Source organism: Phyllosticta citriasiana, assembly GCF_038021145.1.
Source record: "Phyllosticta citriasiana strain CBS 120426 chromosome Unknown IWZ02scaffold_16, whole genome shotgun sequence".
Taxonomy (NCBI): domain Eukaryota; kingdom Fungi; phylum Ascomycota; class Dothideomycetes; order Botryosphaeriales; family Phyllostictaceae; genus Phyllosticta; species Phyllosticta citriasiana.
In genome coordinates this window covers 585,332-600,275 of record NW_027117293.1, presented here as the reverse complement: position 1 = coordinate 600,275, position 14,944 = coordinate 585,332, and the positions used below count along the sequence as shown (strand labels likewise).

Below are 14,944 nucleotides of genomic sequence, written 5' to 3'. Positions count from 1 at the left end.
GCTAGCTAGCTACCTAGGTAGATAGCCAACGCCGTGCTTTTTGTGCTGAAGAAGCAGCTGCAAACACATACGCCAGGAAGCAACGCAACAGGTGCGAATGCCATCATGTAGGAAACTAGGTAAGTAGGTAGCTACTATCCACGGTCGACAGGTAGGTAGTGGGGCAGTTGATCCAGATCGCTAAATAATAGCAGCAGCAGCAGCAGCAGCCAGGGAGACGAATAAAACGCTCGCTCGCGCGGACAAAAAGTAGTAGGTAGGTAGGTACGGTAGTTTAGCCGGAAGTGGGGGGAGAAAAAACGCTTGGTAACGGTCGTGGTGGTGGTGATGGTTCCAGGAGAGCAAGCAGTATAGCAATATTCAACATACCACCTATGCGAAACGCCGGTCGCTTGTTTGAACCCACAAGGCAGTGTGGCAAAAAAGCAGCAACAAAATAGACAAGGAGAAGGAAAAAAAAAAAAAAAAAGGTGAAAGCCATGATGCCCCAGGAAATCAAAAAAACGTTAGCTCGAGAAAAAAGCAAGCCCCATGTCACTCCGTCGCCGCGTGCGCACGCGCCCGTGCACTCGAATAGTCCGTGGAACAGAAACCCAGCTAGGTAGGAGAATCATGGCAATCAATCCGCGTAGGTGGTGGCAAGGTTCTTCTAGTCCGGCCTCATCCAGGATGGCCCAGAAAGGAAAAAAAAAAACCAACAGGAAGGACGCTTTCTTGAAGCAATGGAAATCCAGGCCTCGGATCTCTTGCCTCAGCATTTTCAGATGGCCGGTACCAGAATGGACGCCAAGCTTGCGAAATCCGGACGAGAGCAGAATTTTTGAAGCGTCCTGACATGTAGAATGGCTTTACATGGAAATATCCCAGAATGTTTGGACCAGTCCAGAAGAGGCCGACCAGCAGGTTCACGGCGATTCGTGCGAAACGCCTAGGAAGTGAGACGGTGGGATTGTGTTTCTTGCGTGCCTACTGACGACGTCGACGATCATTAGCTTGCGGCGGAGGCTGCGTCGGAGCTAAGATGCCACTGTCAGTCTATCAACTCAGTTCTCGTGCTCATGTCAACGTTCGAGGCAAACTTACTGCTTCTGCTGTCCGGGTAGTAGTACGGCTGGGATGTACTACACACAGGAAACTTAGCCAAATCCAACAAATCCGTGGGGATGTGATCTTCCATGAAATACCTTGGCTGCGGCGGAGGATAGACGCGCTCTGGCGGCGCTGACGTGGATGGCGGATAGCCATATCTAGGAGAGTCCTGGTGGCCTGGGTAGTGAGGGTCCGGTTCCCTGCCAGAGGGCTGGCTGTAGCCATAGGCCGGGGCGGTCCTGACTTGGCCTTGTCCATATCCCGGGGCCGGCACATAGGGGGCTCCTTGCTGGGGGTATCCTGATTGGGGTTGTGCATAGGTGTAGTCTCCTCCATAGGCATTCTGGGCCGGGGCACGATATCCAGCAGCCGACGGGTGGTCGGCGTATCCTTGGGCAGGCGGGGGAGCGCCGTACGCAGCATCTGGACCTGGAGTGCTGGGACCATAGTATTGCCTGGACTGGTGGGTTCTTGAGTCTTGATATGCAACTACAGGTTTGTCAGGGGGCTTGGACAACTTTGCGTCTCGCGCGTGTGGGCTACCTCGTCCCTGCTGGACCTCCGCACGCCAACGAGCCGAGTCTTGCTTGAGATCCTGAACCATTTGCTGCGGACGTTAGCGTGATGATTATGAGAAGAGGAACGGGGGGACTAACCGATGTCAGGGTCCGGTAAGCAGTTATCCAGTAGCCTTCGACGCCCTAGATGCACATCAGATGGAAGCAATAGAGCGAGTGAAGGAGGGGAACCAACCTCGAATTCGTGGGTGCCAATGCCGGGCTTTACGAGAGCATCAGGGCCGAGGTAGCGCTGAATGTCGGCAGTAATGACCTCGCGAGCGATGCCCTCGCCAGGCTGGAACCACTGCCTCGTGGGCGTGGCGCGCGACATGGAGGAAGGCATGGCGGGCATGGCGGATGGGTCAGAGGAAGAGAAGGGTTGAAGTGGGAGGCTGAGAGCGGCGGGCGGGCCCTGGTAGTTGTCGAGGCAAAAAGGCAGCTGGTCGACGCCGGGGTAACCCGAGCTATGTGGAGGGGTCGCAAGCAGCTCATGCACCGGTGGCTAGGTGCAGGCGAGGCGAGGCGAGGCGAGGCGAGGCGTGGCGAGACGGACGACGGGAGTGGCGAGGCGTGAGAGGAGTGAGGAAGAAGAGGAGGACGAGGAGGACGAGGACGAGGAGGAGAAGGAGGAAAAAGGGCAAACAGGCTGGCTGGCTGACGAACAGGCGCGCGAGTGGGTGCAGAGCGGTGGGTGTGCGGGGCTTTTTTGGTCCTGGCAGTGATAATATCGTGGCCCCTACGGCGACTGTCGGCTGAGCAACAAACACCACGGCAAGCTGCCCGATACACAACCAGAGAAGAAAGAGAGAGAGAGAGAGAGAAGTGGTGATGACGGTTAATTATTTTTGGTTTTTTTTTTTTTTTTCTTCCAACGGCGTGAGGGGCAAGGCCAGGCCAGGCCAGGACAGAATGGGCAGGGGGGCGCAGGTTGGACGAAGCGAGTAGCAGAGATGGGCAAAAAAAGAGGCAAAGCTGGCCATGATATATCGCATGGATTGCTACGGTACAGGTCGTCTCTTCACATGGATGGATTGGGAGGCGCGGCGCCAGTGGTGGATCGCCCGTCGGGCATGAATGAATCTCAGCATCACCTTTCTCTTAGGTAGGTGGACACCCAACACAGGCCAGCCAGCCAGCCAGCCAGCCAGCCAGCCAGCCACTGATGGGACGCGCGAGTGGAATTCAGTACCTTTACCCACCCCCCCTCCGCAGTTTGGCTTGGTCGTCTAGCTGTAACTGTTTACTGTTGACCCTAGCGGGAGAGGCCGACAATTCTCGGGCTCGATGGACTGACTCCCTTGGACTTGTGCTTGGCTCGGGCATGCCTGCATCGCTGCACAACCTAAAGCATGTCCATGCATCCATCCCTCGCAGCCACGCACATCACTCGCCCTCTCAACACCCACCACCTCTACATCTTGGCCGATGCAGATGCCCGCGCAACCCTAAACCCCCAGCGCGGAAAGTGTACATGAATCTCGGCTTCCCACTTCTTGTCGTCTGCCCTCGTCGCAATCACCACCTCGTCCCACGTCAGGCTCACCAGTCTGCCCTTGTCGTGGTGCGATGAGCCACTGTCGAGCGGCCAGACTTCAACCTCTGTGCCCAGCGCCAGGCCCAACGGGTCAGCCGCATCAATCTTGCCGCCACTTTCCGCGAAGCTGGCACCACAAATAACTTCGGCCGCCGCCTCTCCATCAAGCTTCACAGCCTTGGAGCCCGAGGCCTGCGCCCGCCTCAAGCACGCCCGGAACCGCTGGATCCACCCAAAGACTTTTGGAAACTGTTTTTCCGAAATGATTTCGCCGGGCAGCGCGCCGTCCATGTCGACGAGCCAGTCAAACGGCCAGATGGCTGCGGGACAAGGGACCACTGTTAGTCCACGGTTACGACGCCGCTAGTGCCCGCCACTCGACCCTTCCCGTCCGCTAGTCTACCCGTCTCTGGTCATGTCTGGTGTCTGGTGTACTGTACGCACCTTCAATGTCTCCGAGGCTTGGACCCTCTGTTTTGAGAATCCATTCGCGTCCGTCGGCCAGCAGCGTGCTCTCGAGCAGGTCAAACGCGTCGCGCATCGCCACGATGCTCTCGGGTCTTCCCTGCTCCATGGCTTCCTTGCTCCATGGCCGCCCTACAAAGTCCTTGCGGTCATTCAGAAACTTGGGGTCCTGCAGAATCGGCAGGCTGGGGGGCATGGACGACGCCGCCCGCGTAAAGACGCCGCCGTCGGTGATCCAACGATCCAGCAGCCGCTGAATCGCCCTCTGCTCGCCGCCCCTTGCGCCCAACGCGCCCTGAGGAAACTGCTCCTCCAGCTTGCGCAGCATCAGCCGTGTGTCGCAGTAAATGTCACGGCCCATGGCCATGACCGGGATGCGCCGGTACGAGACGCCCAGCGCGCTGAGGTCGGGGCGCGGCATGATATGCGGTTGCATCTGCACATCGGGCACGCCAGTCAGTCTGTCAGCGTTCAAGGATTGACGTCAGGCACCGCGCGCAGCTCTTTTTTGCATCTAGGTAGGTACCGCCGCGGCAGCCGTCGGACAGGACAAGAGGCACGCACGCATTCTGCATAGCCCAGACCGCGCAGCTGCAGATACCAGATGACACGGCGGGCGTAAGGAGAGAAGGGGTAGTGGTAGATGATGAGGCCGTTGGGTGCTTCCATGACTCGATTCGTCTCGCTGCGGCTCCGACTGGTTGGGCGGCTTGAGTAAACTTCTGCGACCGAAGCAAATTCCGAAAACCAAAGAGTCTGGAAGCAAAGGGGCGTTGGAAGCTTGATGCTTTGTATCGGTAGGGCGACGCGGGGGTTTGTGACGCAGCCGTCGACAGACCTCTCACGTCAGCGGTGGGGATGTCCCAGCTTTGATGCATTTTACCTCGGCTCCTCGAGTCCCTGACCTGACCGTCTGTTGTCACCACAATCTAGAAATCGACAATCAACGTCGTAAATGCTCATATTTCTAGCCCGCTCGATCTCACTGCGCGAATGTGGGATCGATCGGTCATCATTGCGCCATCATCCGCAACGCCACTTCCGACGCCAAAACCAGATGTTCGAATGCACGCAAAAGCGTGTGTTTGCGACGATAATCTCCGGCGGCAATACACATCGGCCACGCGACAGCTACTTATCAATGCCTCATCCCAACGGGCGGGGTCAGTTTGTCACATTTGACGTGTGGCTGAAGACCTAACGCCGCCGGTCAAGTCTTGGGCGGCCGAACATCAACCTCACACAGCAAAAGCATGGAAAGAGGGGGTTATTGACGCGCACTTCTCTGGAGGAATGATGTGCCGCATCGGCAGACAAAAAGAAAGAATGGTCGAGACCAAAGTGCTGCAGAGCAGGTTTCTAGTGGAGGATCGAGATTTTTTAAGTCGTCAACTATGCTCGGCTGCTGCACGCAGGTATTGCTTCTTCCTTGCCGTTCTCCATCTTGTTTGCCGTTGCTTGACTGTGTACATGCATTTTTCGAGCCTTGATCAAGTACCTACTTATGAAATCTTGGCTTCATTATCAATGTTCATATTTCTCGAGAATTCAGCTAATGCTCAGAGGCTCTGCGACCCCTACTGCATTGGGTTAGTCTGGTCGGACCCTGTGCACGCGCACTCGTCAACGCGAGACGCGAAGACACTCAATCTCAACACCACTTGCCAGCCCACACCCGGCCCATCGCCCAAACCATGAGGTGCCCGCCTAGACATCTCTCCAATCGCGTCCGCAACCCGCCGTAATGTCCTTTTCGCCAGGCTTCCAGTCGTCCCCGCTCTCCGCCAGTGGCGACGGACGCTGGCGCAAGTCGCAATTCACCTTCAAACAGCTCGCCGCCCTCGGCAGTTACTCGACCACGACCCCGCTTCGCGTCATTGCCCACATCGACCTGGATGCCTTTTATGCACAATGCGAGATGGTGCGGCTCGGGGTGCCGGCGGAGCAGCCGCTCGCCGTGCAGCAGTGGCAGGGCCTCATTGCCATCAACTACCCGGCGCGCGCGTTTGGCCTGAATAGACACATTACGTCGGCGGAGGCGCAGAAGCTGTGTCCAGACCTGATCATGCAGCATGTCGCGACGTGGAAGGAGGGTGACGCGGCCTGGGCATACCACGAAGACGCGTTCAAGAACATGGGCTCGCACAAGGTCTCGCTGGACCCATACCGTGCCCAGTCGCGCAAGATTCTCGCGCTGATCAAGGAGAGCTTGCCGGCCGACGCGCAAAGGGTCGAAAAGGCAAGCATCGACGAGGTATTCATGGATCTCAGTGCCCACGTCCACCGCGTCTTGCTGGAGCGCTATCCCGAACTCAGAGGCCCGCCGCCGTACGACGACCCGACAGAGAACCTGCCTAGACCTCCGACGGCCGCGCTTGACTGGCAAACAGACCATCTAATAGATTTGGATCCCCAAGAGACGGAGGATGAAGATCCAGACTGGGACGACATTGCATTTCTGGTGGCGTCAGAGATTGTGCGAGACGTACGGGCTGCCATATTTGACAAGTTGAAATACACTTGTTCGGCCGGCATTGCGCGCAACAAGATGCTGGCGAAACTAGGCTCGGGCTACAAGAAGCCAAACCAGCAGACGGTCGTGCGAAACCGCGCCGTCCAGCGCTTCCTCGGAGACATGAAGTTCACCAAGATTCGAAACTTGGGCGGGAAATTAGGGGACGAGGTCGTCGCCATGTTTAACACGGACCTCGTCAAGGAGCTGATCGAGGTACCGCTGGAGCAGCTCAAGAAGCTTGGGGACGAGACGGGACAATGGTTGTACAATACTGCGCGAGGCATCGACACAAGCGAGGTCAACCCTAGGATACAGATCAAGAGCATGCTGTCTGCCAAGTCTTTTCGTCCTTCCATCAACAGCATGGACCAAGCTGTCCGCTGGCTTTGCATCTTTTGCGCCGACATCTTTTCGCGCTGTGTCGAGGAAGGCGTCTTGGAAAACAGACGAAGACCCAAGACTATCAACCTGCATCACCGCCAGGGCATGCAGACTCGGTCCAAGCAGGCGCCAATACCCGCGGGCAAGGCATTCAGCGAAGAAATGCTTTTCAACCTGGCCAAGAATCTCCTCGCGCAGGTCGTCGTGGATGGACGTGCGTGGCCATGTTCCAACCTGTCGCTCAGCGTCGGCGGCTTCGAGGACGGCATCACCAACAACAAGGGCATCGGGGGCTTTCTGGTGCGCGGAGAGGAGGCCAGGGCGATGAAGGAGAGCGCCGCGCCGCAACCGGGGACAATTATCAAGATGAAGAGCAGTGACGCCAAGCGCGCAAAGAGGCGGAAGCTCGACAATTCTAGCAATGCGGCGGGCGGACTTGTGTCGTTTCTTCAGCCCATGTGAGTTGAAATTGCCCAAGAGGTCGAGCTTTTGCTGACTAGTTTAGGTCTGCGTCGTCGCGACAAGACAGCGGCGGATCCAGCTCCAAAGTGAGCAAGGAGAATGGCCACGCTGAATCGCGGGATGACAATGTGCCACTAGACTCCTTTCAGCACGACGACAACATCACCGATGACCCGGCTGACAATCCAAACTACATGCCTGAGGAATGGATACCATCGGAACCATCGCCATCGCCTCCATCTTCGCCAGGCGACTCCAACGGAGCCGTGGATCAACACTGCCTCGACGATGACACTCTCCCAAAACCCAAGGCCTTCGCAGACGACGACAGCACCTCAGCAAATCACGACCACACCCACAACTACGCCGACCCCTTCCCTTCCAACCTTGAAGACGTCCTCCCACCGTCAGCGCAACCGCCACCACCCACGGACTCGTCCCCACCCCGCGAAACCGCCCCTTCCACCCCTTGTCCCCGCTGCAACGAGCCCATTCTCCTCGCCGAGCAAGCAGAGCACTTGGACTGGCACTTTGCCAAAGATTTGGCGCAGCAGCTCCGGGACGAAGATGCCTCGGCTTCTTCTGCCTCTCCGGCTCCGGCTCCGGCGCAAGGACGAGGAAGAGGTAGGGGTGAGGGAGAGAATCAGGTGCTTGATGGTGGAGGGCGCGGAAGAGGTGGAGGGAGAGGTCGTGGTCGGCCACCTGGCGCTGCGAATCGGGCCAAGGAGAAGGGGCAGATGAAATTGGCTTTCGGGAGGGGGTGAGTGATGATGAAGGGCGGGTGTGGTGGGAGAGACGTGACCACTTGCAGATTTGCTCATTCGAATCTGGTCGCGCCTCTGATACCTCAACTACCCCTTTGTCATCGCACTCCTGAAAAGGACACGACGTCAGGCTTGCCGGCCAGTCATCGAGGCACCACCTTACTGCAGAAGACGTACGCCGTACCTTCTTGGACCCCTCCCAACTCCTCTTCCAAAGATCATCCGATGACATTGTACTTGTCGCATTCCACCATTCATCGTCAAATCCAGTCAGTCCGTCCGTCCACACATCACAGAACGCCGTGTCCACACCGAAGGCCCTCGGCGTTAAAGTCGTGTACTTGCGCTGGCAGTAACCCCCTTGACCTATAATGGAAGAGCGAGCACTGCGTCCATTCACTTCCAAGTACTTTCGTGGCATCCACGCCACCGCACCATCACCATCACCATCTTCGTCACACTCATAGACCGCACCCAGTCCGCTTTGCTGCCGTGTGCGGCAGGATGGGGCACTGGAAAGGCGGGAAAAGGGAGGTGAGAAATGGAGCACAGGCGTACAGATAGACGGATTGATGAATTGAGGGAGGGAAAATACCGCGTGCGTGTCGTCATCGACCAAGTGGCATCCCAGTGACTGCCCTACTGGTGGAGCGAACAACGAGCTCCATGGTCCCTCCACTTGCAATTACCGCAGGCACCACCCCAGAACCCCTCCAAACGCTGACACTATAGGAAAGGACCCCTCCGTCTGTAATCTCCATAACATCCTCCTTCTACTAAGACCCTAGCCCTTTATATTAAGAAGGCGTTAATATAGCTTAGATAAGTACTATATAACTAATCCGGATAGACCTAACTATATTAGATAATAATAGGCATACTATTTAGTAGTAGGGTAAGAGCCTAGTATTATTCATCTATATAGTATACTATAGCTAGGGTAGTATATAGCCCTTTATCATTCTTAATAATGTTAACCTAAGGTTAACTAGAGGTAGGCATAATAGTATCTATCTAAATAGTAAGTAATATAGCTAAGGATTAAACTTATAATCCTCTATATATTTTCTATAAAGGTTATTAGCTAACTAAGCTAGTCTACTAGAAGATATATACTACTAGTTAGAAATCCTACCTACTTTTTATACCTATATAGGTATAAAGGAAAAGTATTATATAATACTACTAAAAAATAGTACTAGTAGGAAAAGTACTAGAATGCTAGTATAGAGTGTATATATAATCTACTACCCCCTACTACCCTACCTACTATTTACTCTTCTATATATACCTTCTTCCTATCCCCCTTCCTTTCCTTTCTATTACTATATACTATTAGTCTACTTAGATAATAATAGGTAGGTTAGAAATTAACCCCCCCTTACTAAAAGAGAGATCCGGATGAACTATCTACCTAGACTACCCCTATACTAATATAGTACTAAGATACTTTCCTTATTATATAAGACTCTTTAGCTAAGTATCCCTACATAAACATAGTCGTACGCGGCATCCCCTATAGATAGCTCCGTCTTAGATAGCTAATCGGCTCCAGCGAGACGTAAAACAATCAATCAATCAATCAATCAATCAATTAATCAATCGACCAAGTGGCTGGCTCATTTGGAAGGCTGTGTTGTGGACAAAGCTGCTGCTTGCCTCCTTGCCTCTAACAGCAGCCATACAGACAGCTCGTCCGACTGGGACTAGGAGATTGTGGATTTTGTCTCGCCGCCCTTGCGGCTTGCGAAGCACTCTCGCACTGCATGCGGGGACTTTTGACGGCCAGACGGGTAAGTGGAGAGATGGCTGTGGTATGAAGCAATCGAGATCCTGATCAGTTCTTGGGGCTGGGATACTGTAAGAGCGGACTGAGAACTCACTGAGGGCTCGAGAAACTTGGGAAAATGGCTCGCAATAACTGCTACCGGGTCGATGTGCCACGACGACGACGAACAGTGAGTCGGACAAAACAAGGCGTCCGATATGAGGTTTGCACACCGCCTGCTACTGCCGCTGCCGCTGGCGTTAGGAAAACAAATAATGAGCTCAAAGCCGACGGTCATGGGATGATGGGAGCAAGAGCAAGACGAGACAAGACAAGGCGTGATTCAAGCGCGCCGTTGCGGAAGAATGCACGAGCACCGTTGCACGGCACATGCATCATCTGGGGAGCCACCACAATACGGAAGTAAGGCTGTCTGTCTATTCATCTCTCTGTCTTGATGACGCATTGAAGGCGTGGAGGACAGCGCAAAGACTTGTGTACACAGGAACTACCATACAATCAAATAAATCGCTCAGCATACGGCCAATTTGGTGCCTGTATCATGGAGACAGCATGAGTTGTCGGCGCAAACAAGACGACGTCCATTTCCACACAAGGCACCGCCGTGCATCCGCATGGCTGGCTGGCAGTCAAGCCTGCGCTGACGCATCTCCTCTCCACATACACACATACAAGCCAAACAAAAAACCAACCCAACACGCTCCCGGAACCCGCTCACGCCCATGGGGCCCTCACTAAGGATAACCAACCAGCCCACAGCAGCCCGACATGCGTGCAAAATCGTCATGACAAACATAAAGTCGCGCGTCGAATGTGTGTGGCCATTCATAAATGCACGTCGTCAACGGCGCGGTAGGTAGGTGGTAGCACAGTGCCCCTGGACGTCGTCAGCAACTGGACCGAACTGACGCGTCAGCCCTTTTTTTCTTTCTGCGGGAGCACTGCGGCATACACATAGCCAGCAACATCCACACCCACAGATAAACAGACATACGCATCGATCCCCAGATTCGAGCCGCAAAAGCGTAGCTTTACCTAAGGTTCTGTCTTCTTGCGCGCTGTATGTGTGTGCGACTTCACACGGCAGGGCAGGGCTAGCGGGCTGGCTAGCTGGCTGGCTGGCTGGCTGGCTGCAAGTTTTTCTGCGCTTAGCCTTGCTGCTGATGCTGCTGCTGCTGCTGCTGCCACCACGGATTGGGACGGCGGATGTGTTCAGAGTACCTAAAACCATTGATGACCTCGTCATTTCGTGCCTAGCCTTGCGCCGTCCAGCCGACGAAGTATCACTTACTCACTCACTCACTCTATTCGAGTTGGCGCAGAAAGCACGGACGGTCCGTGGTGGAGGAGAGGGGGATGGCGTGGCTGCTGGGCTGGCTGGGTAAGCGGGAGCAGGAAGGCGAGCGGTCCAGTGGATTATGGATGCGGTGGTGGAAATGGAATGTTGCACCGTGAGTGTGCTGAAGCGCGGAAGAGGTGGGATAAATAAGGGTGGATGGATGGAAGGGGGAGTGGAGTGTAAGACTTAAAGCACCAGCTTCAACACTTCGACAGCTTCCTTCACTCACTCACTCAGATACATGGCCACTCGCCGCAATGCGTTTCTCGAACACACTGCTTCTTACGCTTGCGTCTGCTAGGTGAGTAGCTCCAAAACTCCAGTTTTTCTACCACTCAACCTCCCTCTTTCTTCCTTTCTCCTCCCCTCCTTTCTCACAATCAGGAATTAACCCACCCCCTATTCAAACTTTCTCTCCCACCCCAGCGTCGCCGTGACCGGCCTCCCCACCGCGGCCACACAGCCCGGCGACGTCGACGTTGCCGAACAGCAGCACCACCCAGACTCCTCTCAACACAAGCAACCCGACGCGCCCCAGGAGCATCACCACCCGCCCGCCGCCATCGCGGCTCGCAATGAATACGAAGATGATCACCACAAGAAGAAGCTGCATGGCGCCCCCAAGCCGCATGACGCTTACAAGCCCGAGTGCCCCAAGCCTCCCGTCGAGGTGCGCGATAACGAGCGTAAGAAAGAAGCCTGAGGAACACCAGAAGCCGGAGCCCAAGGGGCCGGAACCTCACGGCAAGCCACCCGTCGAAACTCGTGACGACGAGCACAAGAAGCCCGAAAGAGGCAAGAAGCCTGAGCCTAAGGAACCAAAGCCAAAGGGCCCCAAGCCTACCAAAAAACCTCACCGCGGCAATCCCCCCGCAGAGGCTCGCAATGACGTACACAAAGAGTTCTCGGGCCGCAAGTCCGAGAAGCCCGAATCAAAGGGCCTCAAGCCGACCGGCGACAAGCCCGATCCCAATAAGCCGGAACCCAAGGGTTCCAAGCCCACCTGCAAGCCAGACGGCGGCAAGGCACCTGTCGAAGCGCGTGGCGATGAGTACCATAAGAAGCCTGAGGGTGGCAAACCCGAGGGGCACAAGGGCAAGCCTGATCATAAGGGGAAGCCGTATGCTGAGGAGTAGAGTGAACCAGTGGGGACGTCACGGGCAAGGGAGCGCGAGGTGATGCGTTCCGGGTTTTTCTTTGTCGCTTTCTCTTGTCACTGCAGAGAGGCCGCGCAAGTGAGGTGTTGATGAAAAAGGACGATGGAAAATCAAATTGTGAGTGGCGGAAAATGAGAACAAAAAGTTGAGAAGAAGTAACGAAAGAAGTCACTCGCTTGGTTGCTTGCTTGTTATGACTGCAGCTGTGGCCAACGCTGGGACGGGCAGACAGAAGACAGACAAACAGATCATGAAGAAAGAATTGTTCTATCGCGACGATCATCTTCAAGATGTTGACGATGTACCAGATTGCTCCCAGGTGAATTGATTCCCGGGTCTGTACTTTTGACATTGACGTCCTTTTCGGTAAGCGTTTCTCCAGCGTTCCTTTGGTTGACTCAACCAATGACAGTTGCATGGCTTCGCGGTGGCGAATTGAGACGGTCAGCCCGTGGAAGTGACCTGATCCTTCATGTGCTTGCTTGCCCTGTCTGCTTTTGGGAATGCTTGATGCAGCATAGGCCTCTACCTTCAGACTTCGAGACTATTTGATCGATTAAGGGTACTTGCAATACTATAAAACAACATAGATCTACAAGGTAAAAGTACACAAAGAGCTGACCTTCCCTCACGCTAGTAGGCAGTCACATTCGCCGGCAGCTCGACAGGGATGGAATAGGGGTTGTTGAAGACGTTGTCTGGATCATACGCCTGCTTGATCCCCACCAGACGCTCGACATTGTCGCCGTAGTAAGCCTCAAGATGGTCGACCGAGATGCTGGCATCCATGTAGCCAGAGTACGAGGCAGGACTGCACAAAAGTATTAGCATTTCACAATCGAACCGGGAACAATAGCAAGACTCACCCAACCGCCGGCCTCAGCACCGACTCCAAGTCGGCAAACAGCTTCTCATACGACTGCTGCTGCGCCGTATCATTGCTTCCATGAATCTGAAACTCGAGGTGCGCAACAGCGCTCTCGCGCCAGGGGAAGGCGCTGTCGCCGGCGGGCGCGGCCGTCAGGTTCCACGCGTGCCACTCGCCCCAGATCTGGCTGTCGTCGTCGGCCTGGCCGATCAAGTCGAGCACGCGCGCCAGCACATCGTCGGTGAGCGGCTTCGAGTCGAGCACGAAGAAGGACTTGCTCAGGCGGCGATAGCGCGACCAGGGGTCGGCCTGCGCGACGCTCGCTGATTTGGTCTCTTCGGCGTAGCTGAATTGCGGATAGTTGTCGAACTGCGAGAAGGGGTCCTGGACGACGTTTAGGATCTTCTTGTCCACTTTGTCGTCGGCTTCGCAGGCGAAGGAGGTGTAGCCGCTGGACTGTGGTGAGTTTCCTGTTGCCCCTCCCCCCTTTTTTCTTTCTGCTTGTGAGAAACTTACAATGTTCGCATGTTGTCGGTGCTGCATCCGCCAAAGACTCCCACCGTGGCGTTGCCCAATGCTCCCAGACCTGACTCGTCCACCAGCGCCTGCAGTTCATCCTTGCTGAGTCCGATGCCGACACCGACAATGGAGATGGTGTCCTTGTACACGTTGATCTGCGAAGTGACTTCCTTGGGCAGCGCGGGACCCCATTCGAGGAAGCGCTTGGCGATATCAAACCGCGTCTGCGCATCACCACCACTCCACTCGAGACTCATGACCGAAAAGCGCGGGAACGTGACCAACTTGAGGGTAGCCTCGGCAACGATACCGTACGTGCTTCCGCCGCCGCCACGAATGGCCCAGAACAAGTCGGCGTTCGTGGACGGCGACGCCTCGACCGTCGTGCCGTTGGCCAGCACCACCTTGGCGGCCGCAATGTAGTCGGCGGTGAGGCCCAGGGCGCGCATCTGCATGTTGAAGCCGCCGGCGGATAGCAAGCCCCCGAGCCCGACTGTCGGACAGATGCCCCCGACAAACGTGACGTTGTGCGCGTCCAGCGCCAGGTACAGCGCGCCCAGACGGATGCCGCCGCCCACGACGGCTGTCTGCTTGTCTGCAGACACGCTCACGTGGTTCACGTGCGAGAGATCAATCACCAGCGAACCGTTGAGCGAGGAGTAAGCCAGAAAGCTGCGCGCCAGAGTCAGTCGCGTGAACAGGGGTAAGGGGCCTAGGCCCAGTGGAACGCGGTGGGTGTGTGTGTGGGTGCTCACTGATGTCCACCAGACCGCGCCACAGGAGGCACGCCATATTCGACGGCGCAGTCGACCAAAGGAGCGATTTCCGACACATCCTTTGCATAGGCAATGAGCGCGGGGAATTCTTCGAATCTGCAAAAGATTTCAACATCTGTCAGTTTTGGGAACAACTTTCCTGTCTGGGATACAGGGGTTGGGAAAAGGAGCTGCTACTGACTGGATCTTCTCCCCCAACCGTGCGTCGGTGTAGGTCGAGTTCTCCGGCGTTACGATTCTTAAGCTCGGGTCCGACGCCGCAAACACCTGGCTCACGCAAGACGCCAAGCTACTGTGGCTGGTGCTGGCACTGGCAGGCGCAGCGGCGGCCGTGGCGACGAGCGCGCCGCAAGCAAGTGATTTGAGAAACATGACTTGCGGCGAATCAGACTCGTTTTCAGAACGGGGCAAAGAAGTGAATTGTGATTGTTGACGGCGTGTATCTACCTCGACTACATGTTCATTTTTCGACTATTTGAAATGGAGCCCGTCTGCGTTGGACGCGACATCAGCCCTTTGTCATGTGGTTGCCCGGTGTGGGACTCACCTGACGAGACTCCATGACTTCGCGGAGGCCCGCAGAGCCTCCGTCGACGGGCGGAGCAGCGCAAGGCCGGTAGTCGCCGGCATTTGCTGAATCTGCCATTGCGCTCACACACGACACTTCTCATGCACTCCGGAGAATGGTTTTTGTCTCTTCTCCGGTATCACGACTCTCAGAAACAT

At 55.6% G+C, this 14,944-nt stretch overlaps 5 protein-coding genes across 5 annotated transcripts; 2 read left to right on the top strand and 3 right to left on the bottom strand.

Moving 5' to 3' along the window:
• Positions 1 to 1,030: 1,030 nt before the first annotated feature.
• Positions 1,031 to 1,980, bottom strand: IWZ02DRAFT_385266 (uncharacterized protein; the record flags this gene model as incomplete). Its single annotated transcript, XM_066765390.1, has 3 exons — positions 1,031 to 1,696; positions 1,746 to 1,790; positions 1,843 to 1,980. The coding sequence occupies 3 exons, from the start codon at positions 1,978 to 1,980 to the stop codon at positions 1,031 to 1,033; spliced, it is 849 nt and encodes a 282-aa protein (XP_066618808.1).
• A 1,080-nt stretch (positions 1,981 to 3,060) lies between these two features.
• Positions 3,061 to 4,317, bottom strand: IWZ02DRAFT_385480 (glutathione S-transferase; the record flags this gene model as incomplete). Its single annotated transcript, XM_066765407.1, has 3 exons — positions 3,061 to 3,503; positions 3,628 to 4,084; positions 4,213 to 4,317. The coding sequence occupies 3 exons, from the start codon at positions 4,315 to 4,317 to the stop codon at positions 3,061 to 3,063; spliced, it is 1,005 nt and encodes a 334-aa protein (XP_066618807.1).
• A 1,075-nt stretch (positions 4,318 to 5,392) lies between these two features.
• Positions 5,393 to 7,770, top strand: IWZ02DRAFT_385555 (uncharacterized protein; the record flags this gene model as incomplete). The annotated part of the gene is made up of 2 exons (XM_066765412.1): positions 5,393 to 7,002; positions 7,050 to 7,770. The coding sequence occupies 2 exons, from the start codon at positions 5,393 to 5,395 to the stop codon at positions 7,768 to 7,770; spliced, it is 2,331 nt and encodes a 776-aa protein (XP_066618806.1).
• A 3,385-nt stretch (positions 7,771 to 11,155) lies between these two features.
• IWZ02DRAFT_509584 (uncharacterized protein) lies at positions 11,156 to 12,034 on the top strand (the record flags this gene model as incomplete). Its single annotated transcript, XM_066770478.1, has 3 exons — positions 11,156 to 11,199; positions 11,325 to 11,568; positions 11,612 to 12,034. The coding sequence occupies 3 exons, from the start codon at positions 11,156 to 11,158 to the stop codon at positions 12,032 to 12,034; spliced, it is 711 nt and encodes a 236-aa protein (XP_066618805.1).
• A 546-nt stretch (positions 12,035 to 12,580) lies between these two features.
• IWZ02DRAFT_98779 (uncharacterized protein) lies at positions 12,581 to 14,699 on the bottom strand. The gene is made up of 5 exons (XM_066771501.1): positions 14,400 to 14,699; positions 14,198 to 14,314; positions 13,440 to 14,114; positions 12,922 to 13,374; positions 12,581 to 12,866 (listed from the first exon to the last, which is right to left on the bottom strand). The coding sequence occupies exons 1-5, from the start codon at positions 14,588 to 14,590 to the stop codon at positions 12,689 to 12,691; spliced, it is 1,614 nt and encodes a 537-aa protein (XP_066618804.1). The 5' UTR covers positions 14,591 to 14,699; the 3' UTR covers positions 12,581 to 12,688.
• Between the last annotated feature and the right edge of the window lie 245 nt (positions 14,700 to 14,944).

What these genes read in the sequence shown, in the direction of transcription:
- IWZ02DRAFT_98779 (XM_066771501.1), bottom strand. Translation starts at nt 14,590, where the DNA reads ATGTTTCTCAAATCACTTGCTTGCGGCGCGCTCGTCGCCACGGCCGCC. An exon ending in CGGTTGGGGGAGAAGATCCA is followed by an intron (nt 14,315 to 14,399) that starts GTCAGTAGCAGC and finishes AATCTTTTGCAG; the next exon opens with ATTCGAAGAATTCCCCGCGC. An exon ending in ACCGACAACATGCGAACATT is followed by an intron (nt 13,375 to 13,439) that starts GTAAGTTTCTCA and finishes ACCACAGTCCAG; the next exon opens with CGGCTACACCTCCTTCGCCT.